This window comes from Leptinotarsa decemlineata, unplaced genomic scaffold (assembly GCF_025532065.1).
Source record: "Leptinotarsa decemlineata unplaced genomic scaffold, Ldec_3_MD MMD2_tig00026282_RagTag_RagTag, whole genome shotgun sequence".
Taxonomy (NCBI): domain Eukaryota; kingdom Metazoa; phylum Arthropoda; class Insecta; order Coleoptera; family Chrysomelidae; genus Leptinotarsa; species Leptinotarsa decemlineata.
In genome coordinates this window covers 17,137,760-17,161,090 of record NW_027412668.1, presented here as the reverse complement: position 1 = coordinate 17,161,090, position 23,331 = coordinate 17,137,760, and the positions used below count along the sequence as shown (strand labels likewise).

General features: G+C 35.2%; 1 protein-coding gene across 1 annotated transcript in view; it reads right to left on the bottom strand.

Moving 5' to 3' along the window:
- The window catches only part of LOC111509648 (uncharacterized), a 72,408-nt gene that overhangs the window by 25,267 nt on the left and 23,810 nt on the right, over positions 1–23,331 (bottom strand). The window contains exon 3 of the mRNA XM_074179927.1: positions 1,682–1,914. Coding sequence (XP_074036028.1) covers positions 1,682–1,914 — 233 coding nt within the window. The remainder of the gene's footprint in view (positions 1–1,681; positions 1,915–23,331) is intronic.

Below are 23,331 nucleotides of genomic sequence, written 5' to 3'. Positions count from 1 at the left end.
AACTGTAAAAACATGCTGCCAACCAGAGTGGCATCATCATAAAATGATCATCCTCAGATAGTGCAGATGTAAAATTTTCTGGTGAACGCCAATTGTTCTCATCAAACAATTTTCTCACTCCTCATTTATTTTTCGGGATAAAACTGCACCAATAGTTTCCGGTGTAGAATGCACATCAGAAATTAATTTTTGATTAGTTTTGAATACATGATTTTCTTTTTATTGGAAATTCGCTCGAGCTCAGCCTAAATAGATTGCATGAAAATAGTTTGAGCGAAAGAAAATACTGTGATCATCACGAAGAAAATTATCAAAGCCGATTCGAATTACGAGGGATGAAATGAGGTGAATTTTGGGAGTGTAAAATGGATTTTCAGGATTTCCACTGAAACTAGACCTCCAATTAAATAGAAAAATTCGTATAAAAAGTTGTGGGGAATATAAAGATTTACAACTTTTTTATGAAACATTTTTCCAAATAACCTGAAATTTTCCGAGAGAAAATTACGGAAATCATTTGCTTTTACCAAAATACATGGAAATTTACCTTTTGTTATTCTGAATATTCTGTTTTTTCCAATAGAAATTATCGGTATAAAATTTAATTTTAATATTAAACTTAAAAAAATACCCCATTTTCAGACTGAAATATCCATTTGCTGATATTTATTTCAAAATCAAGAGAGTTACTTTCTTGTACGACTATCTACTTTTAGATGATGTGGAAAATGGAAAGAAAAAATCAAAAGAATCAATATCTGAAAAAACTTTACCCAAAATTTAATTGAATTGAATACTGTTATCTATTATCATTTTGACAATATTTTCGGTCACATTCAATTGAGTCAATTAAGACGCTCGGCTCCTTCCAATCTGTTTCTGACTTGTAGGGAGCTGTATTAGCGTTCTCGATGAGCTAGTTTCCCACAGTAGGGCGTAGATACCCGGACACGAAGGTCACAATGACAATAAGCAGGCCGATGCTTGAGCCCGTAAAGGAGCTAAAGCCATGACAGCTCCAAAAGCTCTTTGTTGTCTGGCGAAGACAAGTTTAGTGTATGTCAATTCGTTGACGAAATGCAAACAACCAAGCAACCTGAAATGCGGCAGGAGAAAAAGTACATGAAGGAACGAAAGACCTTCTAAACCACAACCACAAGGTTGTAAGGTGTCATTGCCGGTTTAAAAAAATATAAGAGTACCATAATAAGCTTGGCATAAGCCTGGCATAAGAAACGCATAGGGAACGCAAAGCAGATTCTGTCAAAACCAAGAAGAAACCGTACCTATGTGGAGAATGTGACGCGTTAGCAAGGTTGAGACATGAGAGATGGTGGAAAGAGAAACCAGAGGATAAACGTTATATGAAGGATATATTCGTCATTACTGATGAGACCTACCAGGTTTTATCAGTGGTGCTATGGTGAACCACTGAACTGTCCTAGAACGAACAAGCCTGAAAGTAAAAGGGTTTGGTATCCGCCCCTATGAAGATACCATCTATGGTATGGTCTGCAAGGCAACTTGGCATAGGGCAGCTTCCCTAACAATATGATGTAACCACCATCACTTATCGCTTATTTCTATCTGCAACCTAGTTTCTAACGAAGTATTACTTTTTTTCTGGCCTGTTATTGTGTCAAAGTGGTCTTGCGATTGAGTATTTGCTGAAATACCATACCTGAATATATATGGTCCAGCCTGATCTTGATCTCTTTCCATCGTCCAGTTTGAACCACTTCGCATTTCCTTGCATAGTTCGTTACGAGTCAGAGATCGCAGTTCCAGAGCGGGGCTTCCTGGTGCAGAGAATTCTTCGTTTTGGAGTGTGAATTGAAATGCTTGGACAGGAGCTGTGATAACAACTTTACTCAAAGGAGCACCCAAACCACTCACCAAGTCTACCATCGAGTCCTGAAATAAGAATCGGAATATGCTTGATTATCATTCGTAAGTATCTATATTAATTGTCATTTTCACAATTCGTGATGGAAGGCGGTTGAATATTTCAAGCCTGTTATTTACATGGTGTTTTCGTACTACGGTACGAAATTTTAGAGGGTTATTCGTTATAGTCTAATCAACAAGTTCAAAAACATGAAAAATAGAGGTAAAGGTCCTAAAAATATGAGCGATAGCTCATTCGATTCGCATTTACCTCTAGAAAAATGTTTTTGAGGATTTTGGTGCAGGTAAAAAATTGCAATTGTTATTAACAATATAAGATTAAAAAAATGGTATTTAGTTTTTCGTTAATAACTCAAACAATATTAATATTTAAGCAATTTTGAAAAAAGCTTGTTAAAGAGAAGGAAATTTCCGATAAAAAAAGTACGGACTCCCGAAACTCTATCTCCATTATTTATAATTTTAATTTGACGTTGAAAATAGGGTTCCGCGCGGCAGTTACGGCATGCGCGCGCTGCCGCTAAAGAGAGTTTATCAAAAGAAATAACTTTTTATATCATAAAATGTCATTTTAAAAATTTGAAAAAAATCTAGTATCTTCTTAACACTTGAATGAATTGAGTCCCGTAGAAAAAAAATATCATCACCATTTTTCAAAAAGTTATTCATTTGTTAACTAACAAATTGTTTCCCAATCTCCGTTGGCATAAATAATGGGATTGAAGGTATAAATAATTGGCCTATGAATTTTAAACTTCGTGAAGCCCTTTTGATATATATACTTCATACGATCCTGCGATGAAAGTTCATAAAAATTTATTAATTTGTTAATTATGATTTTTTTATAACTATTGCAGAATGAAATATCTAAAATTGTTGATATATTGTTTTTTCAATTGATATATTTAGCTATGTCTGTTTTCACATTAAACAATGGCTGTTATTAACATAGGATATGAATTTTTTACGTAATTTCTTTATTAAATTGTTTTAAACAAATAGAGAAATTCAATATTTTTGAAATTTTTTTTTGCTATTTTGTTGTTTGAATGTTTGATTTTTTTTTTCTGAATTTCAATTTTTGATAGTTTATAATCGATTTTTTTATATTTCGATTGTTCAAATGATTAGTTAAGAAATAATTTTACTTTTAAAATTCATAATTTACACTTTCGAATAATTTGGCAAAAAATATTTTTCAATTCATCATTTGATTGTTCATTAGTTCTACAATTTGTTGTTATAAACAAATATTGACCAACGTTATATTTTTTTCTGAAGCAGAAAAAAATTATAAAAACAGCTATATATAAAAAAGTGCCATGAAAGAAAGTATTATAATAAATAAAAAAAAATTTATGTTTTTTTTTATATAGCTATTTTTATAATTTTTTTCTGCTTCAGAAAAAAATATAAAGTTGGTCAATATTTGTTTATAACAACAAATTGTTAAAGTAATAAAAAATTAAATAATGAATAAAAACCATTTTTTTCACCAAACTATTTGAAAGTGTAAATTATGAATTTTAAAAGCAAACTTATTTCTTAAATATTTATTTAAACAATCGAAATATAAAAAAATCAATTTTAAACAATTGAAAATTGAAATTAAAAAAAAATTAAACATAATTATCTCTAGGCAACAAAATAGCAAAAAAAATTTTCAAAAATATTGAATTTCTCTATTTGTTTAAAACAATTTAATAAACAAATTACGTAAAAAATTCATATCCTATGTTAATAACTGCCATTGTTCAATGTGGAAACAGACATAGCTGAATATCAATTAAAAAAAAATTTCAACAATTTTTAGATATTTCATTCTGTAATAGTTATAAAAAATCATATATATATATATATATATATATATATATATATATATATATATATATATATATATATATATATATAAAGGGCTCCATGAAGTTTAAAATTTATAGGCCAATTATTTATATCCCATTATTTATGCCAACGGAGATTGGGAAAAATGGTGATGATACATTTTTTTCCACGGGACTCGATTCATTCAAGTGTTAAGAAGATACTAGATTTTTTTCAAATTTTTAAAATGTCATTTCATGGTATAAAAAATTAATTCTTTTGACAAACTCTCTTTAACGGCAGCGCGCGCATGCCGTAACAGCCGCGCGGAACCCTATTTTCAACGTCAAATTAAAATTATGAATAATGGAGATAGTTTCGGGAGTCGGGAATTTTTTATCGGAAATTTCCTCCTCTTTAACGAGCTTAAATATTGATATTTTTTGAGTTATTAACGAAAAACTAAATGCCATTTTTTTAATCTTATTTTGTTAATAACAATTGCAATTTTTTACCTATTTTTAGGATCTTTATCTCTATTTTTCATGTTTTTGAACGTGTTGATTAGACTAGTTAGAACAGTACGAAAGAAGGTTTCATGAATTTATGTTCGGAGTTGTAATATTGAGGAAAAAAATACGCTACTGTATTCTTGTTTTAGTTTTTTTTTCTAGATCAAGCAACTAGAAATATATATTTCTTGTATTCACTTCATATCTTAGTTTTTGAGAGTCCATTCCATTGCATATCATGAACATGGAAAACAAATTTATTTTTTAATAAATTGAACTTACTCAGTCACTACTCCTCTTATTTAGCTAATAATTTAATTTGACTCAATCAGTTCAAAGATGTTTGGAAGGTATCTGAGTTAAAAATAAGTTCACTATTGAAATATAAAAATTAATTTCCTTTCTAAACTATTGCCAGCTGATAGTGATAGTTTTATTGTTATATCCAGTGAAATTCAGAGTTGTTAATTAGGAGTGATTCCATTTTCAAAAACTTCACCATCGCTAAAATGGCTGACATCAACATCATTTATGGGTTGACTAATAAGAAAGAATCAGGGCAGATATCCTAACAGAGTAATTCCATGTGCTAAAACATTTAGAACGCTACATACAAGATTATGTGAAACTGGGAGTTATTATAAAAATGCAGGTGGTGGATGACCATAAACACACCTGGACTAGAAGACGATAATCAATACAATAGAAGAAGATCCTTAGTACCAGGAAAATTGTACTACAGCTTCAAGTCAGCCCAAAAACCCATTGGAGAGTTCTAAGAAAAAACCTCCTATATACATATCACATACAGTGGGTCCAAGCTCTACTGCCTTGGGATTCTGACCCAAAATTATTGTTTTGCACATGGTTGATTCATAATACGGCACACAATGATAATTTCGAATCAGGCAAATTTTTCACAAGGTGCTATTATGACCTTTCACAATGACCATTTTTGGTCCGACATGCTTCATGTTTTACATAAGACAAACTGGAAGAAAATTCAGAGCAACATAAAAGAACATAAAAATAGTTTCCAGGTAATCATACTAAGGATTACTAGAGTCATATCCGGATTACAGAGTTGAGAATTACATCCGATCTTTCCAGTTATTTGATGATAGCCTAGAATTGATCATATCTGGTTGGTTGTCACTTTTCGGAAAAAAAGTAAAGAACGGATAGATCAACTCTCGCGCGACAGTTGAAATTTCTAGTTAGATTTTTTCTAAAATTCTTATGCAATAGTTCGTTGATCGTTGACGATGATTCAGTCACATTAAACTTGAAAGTTCAGCACACCACTTCGTCGCTTCCAATGAAGAGAAGTGAACTGAGCGAAGGTTAACAAAAAAAACGTAATAAAACTGTAATTAGCGAACATCATTCGAAATAGACTTAATAATTATGGTAACACTTCGAAAAGAATCTGAAAAATGTGGTTCTGATGAAACATATTGAACATTGAGAATTGGCTTTCACGCTATTGAATGTCAACGGGTCTTTACCAAAAATAATTGAACAGGTATAATTTCGATAAGTGTATGCATGAGGGTTGGATATGAAAACTAAACGGCGCGGCGGTGAAATTCAAGGCAATTGAACGTGCGTCTATCTCTCAATAATAACTTTGTACTTGATTTATCATAGACCAAGTAATTGCTTGTTTTGGTTTTGAACTCAATTGGGAAGATTGTCAATGACAATTTTAATTGGCATTTATATTATTGGCCGTAATCTGGCCACCAGAATGGTATTTTGTTCACCAGTAAACTGAATTTCAATAAAACTCAAAGGTGATCTCTGGTCACTTGGAATAAATTAAAATTGACCTGCTTTTGAAAATTTAATTGATATGAAACTGCAACGATTTCAACTCAGTGCATACTCATATTCTTCGATGAACTCAAAGAATACAGCCTCAAGTTCCTTCCATTCATATCTAGGTTCAAAAATGCATGCTGTTTACTTAAATGAGATCTCATCAGATGAACAAATAGTTTCTTCACGGGGATCCATTCTAGGGCCTACTCTCTTTGTAATATATGTAAACGGACTTTATTCTAAATATTCACTGCCTAGCCCAGTATAGCAGTTATATACTATTTGAAAGGAAGGCAAAAAGTGGTTTACTTCCGATGTGCTCAACAAACTCTGGTATCCTTCAATAATAAGCACATTGCGCAAGAGAATAAAAGGCAAGTGGAGATCACAATTGATTTGATAGCTCATTTAAATGGAATTCTCACATTTACAATATGTACAAAAAACTTTCTCAGTGGCCACATATTGAAAACTTTCTATTACTGGTTATTCCACTCTTGCCTAAGTTATGGAACTCAATTTTATTTTTTCTCTATTTTCTTTCTTTTGTAAATCAAACTGAAACTTCTTGCAAACCTCCGTTCATGTTTATAAGGTTGTTTCGTTGCCTTACATTTTATCATATCCAGTTTAGTTGGGATAAATAGATAAAATCCACAATTCTACCATTAACACAAGCAGATGGTTCAATTGCAACAACAACCATAGAACAAGCAAATCTACTAGCTGAACAATATGTGTCCCACTCCACTGTCGATTTTCTGGGAAAGGCACAACCCACTATTCCCACACTAGAATCCACAATGCCGGAAATTACTTTTCGACGGCGTCTAGTCAGGAGAATTTTGAAACAGCTCAATAGATTCAGATAGATATATCAATAGATATCAACAATACAAGGCGTCTGGCCTGATGAAGTGCCCGTCATCGAACTTAAAAAGTGCGCCAATGAACTTGCATTAGTATTTTGCAGACTTTTCAACCTGCCTTACAAGAAAGTAGTTTTTCCTTCTCGTTGGAAGATTATTCGCTTTCAGCCTATTCGCAAAATGGGCAACTAACTATAGACCAGTCGCTTTACTAATCAGTGATATCAAAAATTATGGAGAAAGTCCCCAAATATTTGGAAGGCTTCAACATCTTGAGCGATCATCAATATGGCTTTCGGAAACCAAGATTAACAGGCGACCTTCTATCGTATGTCACTTATACTTGGAATAACGCAATCGAGAAACATGGAGAATCAAGAGCTGTTGCGCTTGATATATCTAAGGCCTTGTGTGTGGCATGAAGGTTTGCTGGCCAAACTCCAATGCTATGGTTTGTCGGATCATTTTTGTGTATGGCTCTTCAGCTTCCTGGAAAAACGTTCCCTGCAAGTGGCCGTAGATGGATATCTCTCGAATTTCATCATCAACGCTGGTATTCCCCAGGGATCCATATTGTCTCTAACCATCTTTTTATTGTATATCAACGACTTATTGGAAAAAAAACATGAATCCAATATATTGCTTTGCTGACGACAGCACATTTGTCTCGTTAATTCCCTTTGGATTCCAGGACATCGGCTACGGACGCACATCTTCACCGGAAGCAGGAGATTGCATATCTCAATGAGAATCTAGAGGTGATTTCGAATTGTGCTGAAAGTAATCAGGTTCCATTCAGTGCCACAAAAACCCAGGCATCGGTTTCCTCCAAGAAGATAAATGTCTCCAAACCGGATATAACAATGTCGGGTCAGAAAATTCCGCTTTCTGCTTTGATAAGTTTGTTGGTGGTTGAATTGGACACCAATATGTCTTGGCACAATCATGACGCTGGAATTGTAAAGGCTGCTTCTCAAAAGCTTGGAACTCTGTTTCGAACCAGAAAACTACACACACCTCAGCAACTTTTGACGCTTTATAAGGCTCAGATCATACCTTCTTCAGAGTATTGTATTAATGTATGGATCTCTGTCCCCATACCCATACTCCATATCCATATCCATACCCTGAAGTTGCTGGATTCCATCCAGAAAAGAGCTATCCGCCTGATTGGAGACGCCAACATCACGTGCAACTTTGATAACCTGGAACATCGAAGAAAGATTGTCTGTCTTGTAGATATACTTTCACAGGAGGTGTTCAAGTGACTTGGCACATTTGATTCCACCAAGAGCGGTACATATTAGAAATACGCGACGGACTGTGGCTGCTCATCGTTTTGAGGCTCAACTCAGTACTCCTCGAACTTCACTGTTTAAAAACTCTTTCATCTGGAGAACTGCGTTTATGTGGAATAAAATTCCTGAGAACGTTTTTCCAAATGGATTTAATCCCCAGCGATTCAAATCCAATGTGAATCGCTGCTTTCGCACAGGCACTGCTCTGAGAGCGCCTTAAGGAGTTTCCTGTAGTGCCTGTGTTTTGTCCTTAAAAAAAGTAAAGGTACACTACCAGACTAATCAGACATTCACAATTATCTCACCAGAAATGAAGGAAATCTTTTGAAATACTGTTTTTATTCAACGCAGGATTTTATGAACTCATCCTGATATCTCTCAAGCTTTTGTTTTCAAATTTGAATTTATACTCGTTTTATCATGATCCAATTGATTTTCTCTCACTTCACTAGCATTATTACTAGTCAAACCTCTGACTTGTTATGAATGGGTGTATTGTGTGCCTAATATGATCGAATGCATTCTAGCTCTATCCGATCGTCGGTGTCTTTGCGAAAAAAAAAACCCAAGCCAAAATCAACTTATCTTTTCAACTTCAATGGAGGTAAGGTTACTTCAAAAAAAAATATTATCTTACTTGAATCTGTTTCCAAAGACATATAAGGACGGATTAGTAGTTGGGCGAAATGAATTAATTTACGGTGCAACTGCTTTGTTTAGTATTGAGACACGAATCTTGGTTTATGAAAAAAATGAGTGTTATGTAGGTGATATAAATGAAAGTGAACCTGAGTGGACGCCCTTTTAAGGCAACTCGTGTTGCATTATGTCCGTTATATGCATACCACGCAAACTGCAATTATACTGAGTGAGTTGATAAGTCGTACGAGTTTTATAGCCTTGTTAATACCCATGAATACTGATAAAAAACGAAACGGTAGTTTTCGAAAAGGCTTTTCACAAAAATAAAGTAATTTATTTGTTCCTGAAAATGAAGACAATGCTATTCAGTTCCAGAAACTAAAATTATCTCGTTCATTCAAAAGGTTTCATCAATAATTCAGTTAACCCTTCAGGAATGAATACGTTTTGTTTGAGTCCCTAATAAATTATTCAGTCTTTAATTTCCATCGCTGACTGTCAATAGAATGACACTTTGTGTATATCGTTTTTATGCATCAACGAAACACCTATTTTCGAGATGTCAGATATTAGTGGTTCAAAAAACAATTCAAAAGTTTTTGAGATGCGATATGATTTTTTATAAGCTGGAGTTGAGAATGATTCAAATGAACGTAGAAAAATTGGGGATGATGAAGACTCCAAACTTTTGAAAACGCACAAGGGCTAACGAGAAGAAAGCAAGTTATAATAACAGGACATAGAATGGGTCATATCAACTTAACATCCTCTTATATACTGAAAAGGTAAAAACAACTATGCTGTGCAAATTGCCAAACCATTATGATGGTCAAACACCAATATCAATTTGATCGACAACGCTCTTGAAAGGGTTTTCATCTTTGCCCAATAAGATATCAAAAATACCAATTTTTTTTATATTTGATTTTACAGTTTTGTTCATATCATCAATTCAGTTACTTATTTCAAATAACCTTTCGGAGTAATGTGAAAAAATTTGAAAAAAATTGATCATACCAACTAATTTCAAGATATAATAGAAATGAAATCATATAACAGGAAACAATAAAACATTATATATACAGGGTATTCATTAAAGCTGCGGCAAAAATTTAAGAGACTAACCCTTGGACTATTCTAAGGATATTTTGTTTTTATAGGGCTTTGTTTCGAAGATAATTTTTCCAGTTGTAGAAATAATTAATATAGGACAATAGTTTAGAGCCCACATCTCCTTTTATATGAAATGGAATGATTTTAGATATTTCAAAAATGTCAGGAAAAATACCATCAGTAAAACATTACAGAATATGGAAACAAGTTCGGCAAGACTAAATTTCATCTTTTTAGTAAAATAATTCTCATGTCATATGTCTCATAGCTACTAGACCTTTTCATGTCAGTTATAACCTCAAGTGCTTAATTGGGTGTGGCAGGAAAAAAAAGGACTCTGGATTCGAAGGCAAAGATTTTAGAAAATCCGTTGCTGACGCTGTGTTTGCAAGTTATTGCTCTAGGAGTATACCTGCGGTCCTCGAAAAATATTTGGTGAAATCGTTTGCGGACAATTTACATGGAGTTGAGAGTAAACCTCCAAATATCCTTGGATCTATTTTCCGACTCAATGAGATAGTTGTCATATACAGTTTTTTTTTCAAAATTTCTTTATGTCTGTCTGAATTTGAAGCGTTGCTTACTATTTTTGGTACTGGTAAGGTATTGCTTGAATTGATTGATTGAGACAACTTTCAATGGAACGTTTGTTACGGAATTATTTCAGAATTAATTTCTTGATAGGCAAGCTCTGAAATGTCTCAAATTACTCTGCATGTTTATTATTTTGCGAGACATATGGAATCCGATTACAAACGCCAATTAAAGGTGACATTGACAATTATTCCAATTGAGTTGGTAACCTGAATTGGCAGTTGCGGAGTTTAATGAAATGAGAACGTAGTTTTATTGACCCATTATAAGAGATAGTTGTAGAATTCATTACCACGTTTTTATCATTTATTGATTATTTTTTATTTTGATAGCATCCCTGTTAACATGCTTTCAATTAAAAATTAAAACTTGATCACCCATTTTCGGAATGATGCCGGTTAATTATGTGAAAGTTATTTTTTCAATAAATTCCATCATTAACACATGTTTCGATAAGTGTTATTACAATTATAATGATCAAATCGATTGAAATACGATATGATTGGCAGGAATTTCTATAAACATTTTTCAACTGATCTTTATTCATTTCAGTTGCAGTTGTAGATTCTTCTCAATTGAAAAAATATAATGAGTTTTGACAAAATATAGTGACTTTATAATTCGTTACATAGAGGAAACACATAACAAATTAGAGGTATTGAGGTATTGGACATCGTCAGTACCGCAATTCACATTTTGTCTTCAATCGATGCCCAATAGGCTGAAAGAGCTGTCTACCGGTGTCTCTTAAATGGAAATCAATATGGGAATGATCAGAATAGTACTTATCTTGTTATTTTTTGAGTTTCATGGAATTATTTTCCAGCAGCTTGACTGCATCAACCTCTTTTGATTACATAATTCGTGACTGTATATATTATATGAAGGACATTATTTTGGGATTGCAGTCAGGTTTTGAGGGCTACTCAAAGAAAATCCTTTGTTTTTGTCAAGCTTTCGGTGGTACTTACTACCTTCCTCAAGACAACTGTACTATATTTATTATCAATGTTTTTTATATCACAAACGGAACTACTTACTAACGTGAGATTGAAGAAGAAAATAACTATTTGTACAAAAGGTTGAACATTTCTTTTTTGATGGAAGTGACTGACAGTGACTGACAGCTTCTTGGCCATCGTTAGTACCGGGCAGGCGGTCCTCGATTAAAAACAAAATGTGAATAACCAAGAAAAGTACTTGATAAAAATAACTGCGTGAACATCTGTCTACCGGTGGCTCTTAAATGAAAATCAATATGAGAATGTTCAGAAGTGTACTTATCTATTTATCTTTTGATTTTCATTGAATTATTTTCCAGCAGCTTGACTGCATTGACCTTTTTCGATTTCATATAATTTCTAGAAACATGTGGATTCGTTTTCCGATGGCATTTTAAGTTACCTTCTCAAATTTCTGCTACCGCAGTTATCGGTTGATTAATCAAACCATCAACACTGACATGAAAACTTGGCAAGTTGACTTGGGTGTCACACCATTAGGTGGTTCCACTTATGTCTCGCTTGTGTTTACGCAGCTATTTTCATTAAGTACTTTTCTTCGCAACTCAGATTTTGTCCTATTAGTCAGGAAAGCTATGGATTATACTGTAGACGACCCCTCCCGATATAGAAGGCCCCGACACTCTATCGAATAAGGCCCCTATACCTTCCGTTGAAAGATGAACAACTTTTTCATCCAACTCACCCCAGCCAGACAGGGGTACACGGTGAAGGGCGGTAATGATGTCTGAGGACACTCATGCCGCCATACCATCAACATCTACATCAGTTATGATCCGTTTGTCCTTCTGGCAAACATCAGCCCAAAGGGTAAGGGAGCCAGGCTCCAACCTGTCTGAAATCAAGATGACCTTCCGTCAGATTTTATCCGAAAGGGTAAGGTAGCTGGGCTCCATCCCGATTGAACTCAAGACGTTGGTCAGTCAGATTTTGTCTTCAATCGAGGACTGCCTGCCCAATAGGCTGAAACAGCTATCTACCGGTGGCTCTCAAATTGAAATCAATATGGAAATGATCAAAATAGTACTTATCTTATCTTATATATAGTTTTTACTATTTGCCTATACAATTTTGTATTGGTTTGAAAATGTTCTTGTAGGAAGAAACTGCAGTAAGGTTAGTTACAAATACAAGTGGTAATGGTGGCGTAATGAGAATATTTAGCGGACAAGGAAGGCATATAATATGGATAATATATAAATGAAAGATATGGAAGTAAATGAAAAAAACAAGGAAACAAAAAAAATAATTTAAAAATTGACTTCAAATAATTACCAAGCCAAAGAGATGGAAAAAAACAGAGAAGAGGAAGCTCAAGAAAGAAAAAGCTGTTGTACGGCGAAATACCTGCCATGTTTAAATTTGTATAGTGAAAATCTTACAGCACGCTGTATTAGTAAGTTTTGACACAGATTTTTGACAAGTTTCAGCCAGTATTTGGTTAGAATGAATGACAACAATTCGTGATATAGTTCAGGGTTCATATATATAGGGGGTTCATGAAATGTCAACGATTCTGGTTGCTTCGTTTGTGATGTACCTAGGTATAAACCTTGATATATATTTTCTACTTCCTCACTATGCCATATAGAAAATATAAATGCTTCAAATGCCCTTCATTTGCTTGGAGAAGGTACGGTAAACTGAGCATATATTCATTTTACCTTTCAACGTGTTCCTAACACGTACCCTGGCGTTGGATGCGATCGGGCGTGGAGGGGTGGATTTTCGGGAAATCCTTGCGGGTACCGCCCCTCACCCCACACCAACAGGATTTCGCAGGGCTTCCTCCCGCTCACCGAACCCGGAATTGCTTCCTTACATCTACTTAGTGTGGCTAACCAAGAGACAGGACCATCGGCAGCGTTCGACCGAACGTTCGTACAAGTTAACTACGCTCTTCTTTCGCCAGAGAGTGCTCGCGTCGCACACCTGCCCCCGCCAGCCATGCCAAATCAGTTGGGAATATGGTCCCGGAAGTGGCCGGCCGGGGTCCTAAGCTCGGATACTAGTAGCTCCTCCATCCGGGTTCCGACACCTCAAGCGTCTGCCTTGGTGCCCTCCAAGGCTAGACTCGGATACTAGATCCCGGAAGGACCGCAAGCCCCGACACCTCGAACGCTTGGATCCGTACAGAAGCAGGCGAGGATCACGGAACAGCATAAGCCGTCCAGTGCCTCATAATGGGGCTGCAATGCACCCATGAATGGATTACCGCAGCCCTGTATCCCTTTACCCGCTAGCGGAGCCGCTGCCCCTAAGAGGCCAACGCCAGTTGGAGATGAGGCTCACTAGCCTCCAGCCGCGAGCGGGCACTCACCTCCCCCCTAGAACTCATGTTAGGAAAGTTCCCTTTCCAACGTTTGATGAGTAACCGTCGAGGACTCTCACGAGCATCCTCTACCACACATCATATGTCGAAGATGTCGCGCCCATTACCCGTATAGGTGCGGGATAGGGCGGTTCATCAACGACTTTTGGGTGTACGCCGTGTGGTCTGCACCGCATACCCTTACGTTACCCCGAGGGGCACTCGTGTTAGGAAAGCTACCTTTCCAGCGTTGGATGAGTAACCGCCGAGGGCTCTTGCGAGACACCTCTACCACACATCTAGCTTGAAATCGGCCAACGCCTGTTACCCGCAGATGCGGGATAGGGTAGTTGACCGATAACTTTACTGGGTGAGTGCCGTGTGGTCTGCACCGGAGGACTGTCAAACACCCATAAGAGAGAGACAGTGACCCCCCGCCACTCACCCCTAACACGAATTGAATGAATTGACAAAAACTGAAAATGTATTGAAACATTTTTATTAAACGCGGATGTGTCGGTAGATGATGAAAGTCAATCAAAAAAGTTACATTGCTGAACAAATAATACATATATTTGTAAAAAACAGTAGTGCAGCTAAAAAAGTAGAGAATCTATTTTTCAAATTTGTTGTCAACCATCATCGTGACTTATAAACTTCCTTATATGCCTTTCAATAATTATTATTGAGCTACCAACTGTACCTATAAACAGAGCTGCTTTACTGATTACTGACAATTTTACGTCAACTACTGATGATACCAAACGCTAATCAAGAAAACAAAAACATTTTGAAGTTATATTTGACGGTTTTTTTGTTCATGGAAAATGAGAAATAATACTTTCTGTGTTTTTTACCAGTTGTATACAAAGGTATACAATAACCTGAAATAATTATTAATGTTATCCCTAATATATCTATGCACCACTGTAGATAATAACAAACGGTCCTCAACTCAACTAAGTACCTGAATTTTATTTACCTGTGACAATAGGTCAATTTGGTCAATTAACAGGTTAAGCCGGTTTGTTTCTTTGTGTGTTCGAAAAAACGCCGAAATCTGGAAGAAAGTCTCTTATTTGGCCGAATCACCAATTAGTGGATTCGTTCTCAGCTTCATCCTGCCAATTCACGTTACATAACTCGAGTAATATTTATCTGGAGTTGGCACAGCTCACCTAACATGGCAAACCTGTTTGCTGTATCCTCTTGGGTCATTGATCAAATGAAGTACTTGTAAGATATTGATGAGAATCCTTTTCAATTGTTGTGGACAGATGTTTTCTCAAAATGTTTTAGTTTGAATGGCCATACTATTCGAAAAACATTAGAGATCGGATCCGCTCTCTTATATTCATTAATTCCCACTTTCGGATTCGAAATTCGCCGAAACCCCTTCACCAGCAGCAGGCCTCAAAGATTGATAACGATCGTTCGAAAATTGCATTACTTTCAACTTTCATTCATTAGATATAACATTCAGCACATATCGCCTCCTACGTACCATGAAAGAGTAAGTGAGCGAGTACAAGGCAATTTTGCGACAAGGTCTATTACCTCTCATAAATCTCGTCAAGTTTTGTAACCTTGACTCATATAAGATTCGATCGCAGATGAAAGAGATGATATAATGAAATGGAATGCTATGAGTTAGATACAGGGTTCGTTTACTTTGTAACGTAACACATGTGACCCATTGTACAATCACTCCGAGGAGTTGTCTTCCTAGGTCATCGTCCATGCCTGACAGTTTCATCTTCTTGTTCACACATCCTGCATAGAGGTTTGTCAACTAGTCCAATATTATGGAGGTGTTTCCTTAGTTGACAGTGGCCAGTCAGAAATCCTACTGTTAAGCGAAGATTTTTCCTGGTCATCGCCAGATATTTCTTCGGTACCAGCTTTCCACGGTCGCCCAGGGTGATCCCAGCAAAACTGCATCCCTTTGATACCGTCACACCCATGGGTGTGACGTTTGGTCAGTTCCGCAATTGTCGAAATCAGGCCGGAAGTGTCACTGGGTCCAGCCGCTGCCTTGGCTAAAGAGTTGGCAATGCGATTACCTTCACTCCTGTCGGACCCTTCAACCCACCTCAGGATGATGTTATTATATACCGAGGCTTTGGCTAAATCTTGTTGTCACTCTGCCACACAATCATTTCAGCGCCGCTATAACATTTCAATACCATTTTTGTGGTATTGAAACCTAGGGCAAAGTTATCTACCTGCCTAGGAACTTATGCGACTGTATTTCAAGCGGAAATTTACGCTATTGAATTGTGTGCGGATTGGATAAATCCAACCTCACTCCCAAGTTAATAAAAATATTCTCAGACAGTCAAGCAGTCTTGGAAGCTCTTGGCTCCTACCGAGCAACGTTTAAATTGGTAGCAAACTGCCAAAAACGACTCTCCTCGATAGAAAGACTTAACAGATAGTCTCTGGTCTGGATTCCTGGTCATACTGGCCTAAAAGGCAATGAAGCTGCAAAGAAGGGCGCTGCAAGCGGCTTCATTGGACCAGAACCTGTCATTGGTATCGCTTTGGGCTTTGCCAAACAAACACTGAACACCTGGATAGCAAGAAGATTTATGGACTTCTGGCAGAATCTTCCAGGATTGGCTCACTCTAAGGCGTTTATTAACCCTTCGAAACTTGATTTCAAACAGTTGTTGGACTACAGTAGGGATGAACTACAATGTCTAACAGGCCTTCTTACAGGGAACTGTCATTTAAATCATCATATGCAGAGACTTGAACTATCGGAAGACAGTGTGTGTCGACTCTGTCTGGAAAATGATGAAACAGCAGAGCATATACTTTGTGCCTGTCCCGCTGGGGACCGAATTAGGTTTTTTGAGTTCGGCAGATCCGTATTTTCACCATCTGACCTAAAAGACCACTCACCATACAAACAAATCGGCTTCGTTGAGAAGCTGGGTTTATTTGGCCGAGTGTGAATAGGTCTGAGCCACAATAAACCCTTGCGGGTTGCGGTGGAGTGTCGAATAGACCCACTCACATTAGACCTACTTACTAACCTAACTACCACTTTTATAGAACGATTTATCTTTTTCCTCAAAATAAGCCTCACTTTCAGCAATAGCCTCTTCATTCGAGCGAAATTTCTTACCAGTGAGGTCTGCGAACAGCCAGTAGTCGCTGGGAGACAAATCTGACGAATAAGGTGGATGTGGTAGCAATTCGAAGTTCAATTCATTCAGTTTTGTTATTGTTTTAATTGACTTGTGACACAGCGTGTTACCTTGATGAAATATTTTTTTTGCCATATGCGGTCGATATCTTTGCAATTTTGGCCCTCAAACGCTCGAATAAATGTAATATTGATTGTATTTTTCTGCTCAAATTAATCGATGAATATTACACCACGCATATCCCAAAATACCAAGGCCAAAACCTTTACAGCCTTTCGGGCGCTTTAGACGTGTTTCACCAGTTGCTCTACACTCAGACGACGATCGTTTTGATTCCGGAGTGAAGTAATGGATCCATGTTCTGTATGAACATGGCCAATTGCTGCTCAGAATCAATAAGACGTTCTCGTTTTTGGTCAACAGTGAGCTCGCGCGGCACTCACTTTGAACAGAGTCAAATGCTCATGCAATATGAAGCTAACAAGTTTTTTTAATATCTTTACAATGACAGCTAACTGACGCAAATTCTCTTTTCCGATCATTCAAAACGGTTTTGTTATGTTTTCTGGTGTTAGTGCCTCATTTGAACGTCTACTGCATTCTGCATCATCGGTGTCTCTACGATTGTCAGCAAACCAACGTTAAATTGTTGTTTCTGATGGAGAAGCAAGAAGCAGTGTGAAATTAAAACACGAAATTGTTTTTGATCCATTATTTTTAAAATAACAAAAGTAGTGCCACTCTTACCCCTATGACTCTACAGCTTTCTTTTGAAGGTTAGTACTTACTGAAAAAGCGGTGAATGCTATAAGAATATCGCCATCTATGTGTTAGACTGTTAAGTAAAATTCACATGATTCGCAATTGTTGCAGCTGTGATGATCCATCATTATGTGTTTCTGAAGTCACTGAGGTTAATCTATCAAGCATGGATGCATATTCTTTTTCAATAAAGCTTCCTCTATAATTGTTATTATAACTATTTGTATTAACACGGAATATAAGTGTAGTTCTAAGTGAAGTGTTTGTATTTATGAATACAATACATCCCAAAATACAATATTACAATTCTGGTATGTGGTCACACGCCAGAAGTTTAGCTTTCGCCTCAAAATTTTGCCTATCAACAGTGGTAAAAGTCTATGAGGTTTGTCAATGCTCGCAACACTATGGAGTAAGAAGCCGCACAACTCGATAATTAGGAATATACGGCTACAATGTCACCATAATCATAATGGACGAATATAAATTTTCTTTCAACGCATTCTGAAACAGGTCAGTATTAACAAAGTATCTGGTCTTGGTAAGGTCATCAAAATATGCACCAACAATTTACACCACTGCTATAGACTCTAATATGTCTTATAAAATTCGGACTTATTGTTTTCTTTTTCATAGTAGAATATCTCGAGAAAAATGTTTCGAATAAATATAGACTATATAACTTCTTCTTGGTGCTTCAATCATGAGAATTTCAGCTAAGGCACGTAATTTTCAGATAACTTTTCAAAATGTTGATGAATTCATTTTTCTTTTTATTGTAAAAAGCGGATGTAGTGCCACAGCCACTGAATGAATAAATGAAGAAGAGACGATTTGTTATAACACTGAAATATTTTGAGTGGTTTGGAACACCATTTATTTTTGAACGACTGAACCATCAATGGTATTAACCTTTCATTATCTGTGCTATAACAACTACATCAAGGAAGATTACTCATTTAGAGATAATGGGAATGCAAGTTTGAACAAAATAAATTTGAGTTTATTTCATGTGTTTTTTAAATTCACTTCGAAAAGTATTCAAATTGTGTTTCAAATGTTGGGTTTTAATTTTTAAAGGGATTTGTTTCTAATTCACATATTGGCAACAGCTCCTATATCAAGTTGAAATAATTTATACGTACCTAGATATTCTACTTTAAAAAAGGAAAATTATCTTTATAAATCAACAATTGGGGCAAAATATAAATTATATTTCAATACCACCTCCACTAGCCACATAAACAACAGTTGTTTTGTTATTTATTTATATAGAGGAAGATAGGTTAGGTGCACAAAATGTCATATGTCAGAAAACAGAACAGCACGCCTCTGAAATTTGTCATCTTTGTTTGTCTCATACAGGTAACAGATTCATTGTCCTTTATTAGCTATAACCGATGTTGCCAAATGGTGAAATAGAAACGAATCCATTTAAATGTTGAATGCATTATTTCGTTCCTATTTTTTAAGTATTTAAATAATTTTTTAAAGAAAAAGGTTGAAATGCGTTGTTTTACAGCTCTTTTATGAAAACTACTTGATTTTCGTCGGGAGGAACATTCCCCATTGTACGATTGCCTGTGAACAATATTCTTTTCGGAATGATTTTTGCAAAGAAATATGATAGACCTGTTTTTATCGTTTCCCGAAAATTTTTCCACTGTTGTATTTGGAAGCATGTATTCTTTAAATGAGTGATCGATTGGATCAATTACAATTTCTCACAGATGCTTGAGTTCCTTCGAAATTAAATTTCGAAACTTTCATCTCTCCTAACGTTTCTACACAGTAGAATCTGCTGAATGCCTGCCGGAAAACTACTTCCCCAGCCAAAAACACGATGGACACTTAATTATAATGATACAGTTACAGACCTAGTTGATTTCTGTCAGTGTTGGTACATGGAATGATTTTTCCTCGTTTTTGAGAATTCTTTCACGAGATGAAGTTGTTCTTTGTTGAGAACTATTTCATATATGCAGTTTCATACATGCAGTCGAGCCGCGTTGAAGACAGCCAACCACCAGGTACACTGCTATTTGGGTCGGATATTTCCTTCACTGATGAGCGGTAATACATCGTAATACGAAGCACAGCTTATTAAATCTAGGAAGAGACTTGAGAAACATTTCTCTTTCTTCTTTTTCTCTCTCATTCTCACTGTCTTTTAACGAACGCATAACTAGTGGGTGGGACTATAACAAAATTCAGAAAGCTGTTACTACATTTGACAAGCTATAGGTATTTTTCAGCAGCAGTTCATCACGTCCCTACTTTGTAATAAGTTGAAAAAGATGACTGTCAGAATTTTATTCAAAAATATTTATTTTCTCAGTCATCAGACTTATGTGATCACTATTAAATTTGGAATTAATCGATAGATCTTGAACAGTTTCATTGTTTGGTAACATTTTTCATTTCCAATATATCTTTTATATCTACAATGATAACGACATTGAATAATGGATCTATCCATTACAATCTCTGTTTATGTATATCCGATTCGATTGGAGCAGAAAATAGACATGGAATTGGACTTTCTCTGTATCAACATTGTCGTGAACATATAATTGCACTTACTGATATCATGAATGAAAATTTTATCTTAACAAATTTCAACAAAAATAACCCATAATAGAGGGTCTTTCAATCTTACTCTTTATTCATTTATATAACTTATCCCAAAAAACTTATTGGTTAATGAATACCCTCAAGAATAATGGATACTTGAAAGTGCCTTCAGCATTCAACTACGTTTCAGCTATAACAGCGATCTTCAACTCTGATTCATAGCATTCACCTCGTACAAACCGAAGAAATAGTTATTCTATTGGAATTAAAGAGGTATATTTTCAGGAGAGAATAATTTTCAGGAAAGGAAGGTTTTGGCTTTCTACTTCTCCATCTTTATACAAAAATTGAATTGAGTGTTACCCAGATTGGTACTAAAGAGGCAAGTGTCTTATTTCGAAATATCGATGTCTGCCATTGAGGATAACAATTCCTCGAATTTTTTTCATAAGTGTCACAAAATTCAATACATTACCAGTTTTAAAAACAAACCATTAATGTTAAAGTCAACATCAATCACGAAGATCCGTTAATAATAATACTTTTCCGCTATATGAAGCTTCCATTCACTTTCATTTTTCAATAATCATTCATGATTCGAATGTTAGTAATAAATTAAAATGATATACTTCAGAGCTCATAGTAAATGAATTAACATTCTCCTATTACCATGCCAAAAATTGCTTTACTAAAATTAATTTCCTAAGAGAATGGGACAAGTAAGATAAATCGCTCAGTAAAAGTGAATTGAATTATCATTTTTGACTATGCAGCTGTATACATTCCGAGAGAGGAAACTGGCGGAAATATTCCTGATGGATCTTTACCTACCTCACCCAAATGTTGAAGAATGATGTGTCTCAAGAAGTACTGACATACAAAGTTGAAAACATTTCTATATGTTGCCGATATTCACTTCTGTTGTACACTTCTTCTCAGGTACACATTTTTGATGGTAACAGAATTCTTCTCAGATATAAATAAAGATTTTGATTGAGGCAGTTAGTTTTCCTTTATTTTCAAAGTTTTAATATTTATAACATTCCTTCACAAAGAGGATTTGTAGCTTCAATAACTTCTAATTATTATATGCGAGCGCTTTCGACAGCAGACTGTGCTATCATCTTCATGGATCTACTCAAACTGAACGTTTTATCTTCTTGTTTGTTCTATTATACATAAGTCAAAGTTATTTTCCTGATGCATGGAAATGTGCAAAAATTATACCCCTACAAAAAATAATCAACCATAAAATTTTAATTATTTAAGGTCAATAAGTATTCTCCCGACATGTTCCAAAATTATAGAGAGAGTAATGGAAAATCAAATGCGACATTTCATTAATCGTTACAATATTTTGCCTCATAAACAGTCAGTTTTTAGAAAAGGTCACAGTTGTGCAACATCATTATTAGAGATCGTAGATGACATAAACAAAGCTATAGATGAAAATGAGGCCACCATTATGATTATTTTGGATTATTCAAAAGCATTTGACACCAATCATAAAATACTTTGTGCTATATTACATTTTTTTAGGTTCAGTGATGCATCAGTGATGTTGATATCATCTTATCTAGATAATATATTACAGAAAGTACAGATTCATAACCTTTCTTCTACTTGGAGAGAAGTTAAAACAGGAGTACCATAAGGCAATATTTCAGGCTCAATTTTCTATACCCTTTATACTGCCACATTTATCAAGAAGATGATGTCCTGTAAATATCACTTTTATGCAGATGACTCTCAACTATATTTATCTTTCAAATCTTCAGATATATAGGTCAAGCAGTAACGGATATAAATTTTGATTTAAATACGATTCTAGAAGTGTCCATTGACCATATGTTGAAAATCAATCCAAACAAATCAGTAGCTATCATTTTTGGAAGTGATTGCATCGAGGAAAAAGTAAAAAACTACAGCTTGAAAATGGGAAACTCTAAGATACAATCTAGACCGTATTCAAAAAATTTGGGGTTGATTTTAGGTCATAAACTAAGATTTCATGAACATATAACCTACAAACTTAAAATTGCTTATTCATCATTGAAACTCTTACATCCCCATAGACAATATTTGGATGTAGATATCAAGAAAATACTATGTGATTCATTAGTTTTATCTCATTTCAACCACTGTGACGCTGTTTATCATTCATGTTTAGACAAGAACGACAGGTGTCGCATACTCTTGTATCAGGTTAATGTTTAGTTTCAGAAGAATTTCACACAAATTAGCAGATTTGAAGTGGTTGAATATGTTCAATCGTAGATTTTTTCATGCAACATGAATATTCTTTAAAATATTCAAATATAGGAATCCTCCCTACTTACGTATTTTACCTTACATTCCTGTACATAAAAAGGAAATATTCAAACGATCTTTTTCCTATAATATCTCCTTCACAATAAATTATCTCCATAAATGGGAAAACAATTGTTTAAACATGTCAGAAACTGTTTTTAAAAGTAGGTTTGAACAACATCTGTTCAGCATTCAGAATAACTAGGTCCGCGGCGAGAATCCTAAAAAAGGTTTCAGCTTAATATTACCTTCTCTTTACTTTTTATTTCTTTCGTTCTTCTTTTCTTCTCTTCAAACCATTATTTATTTCTTTCTATACATTTTCGGCATTAGTGGATGAGCAGATGCGAATGCAAATTCGCGATCTGAACAAAAAGCCATTTGCAATCAAATACAAAGTGTTTTTATTTTTCTCTCTTTTATTTTGTTTTTTATTATTATCTTGTTATTTGATGGACAAAAAACTCATTATTATTATAATTACTATTATTATTATTATTCGGGTAGAACGCCTTAGTGCAGGTATCTGTCCTCTCCTTTCATCCGGATGTCTCTTGAAATTTTCCTGTTCTTGGTTCTTAGGTTCATTGTTTCTAGGAATGTGTATTGTTTTGTG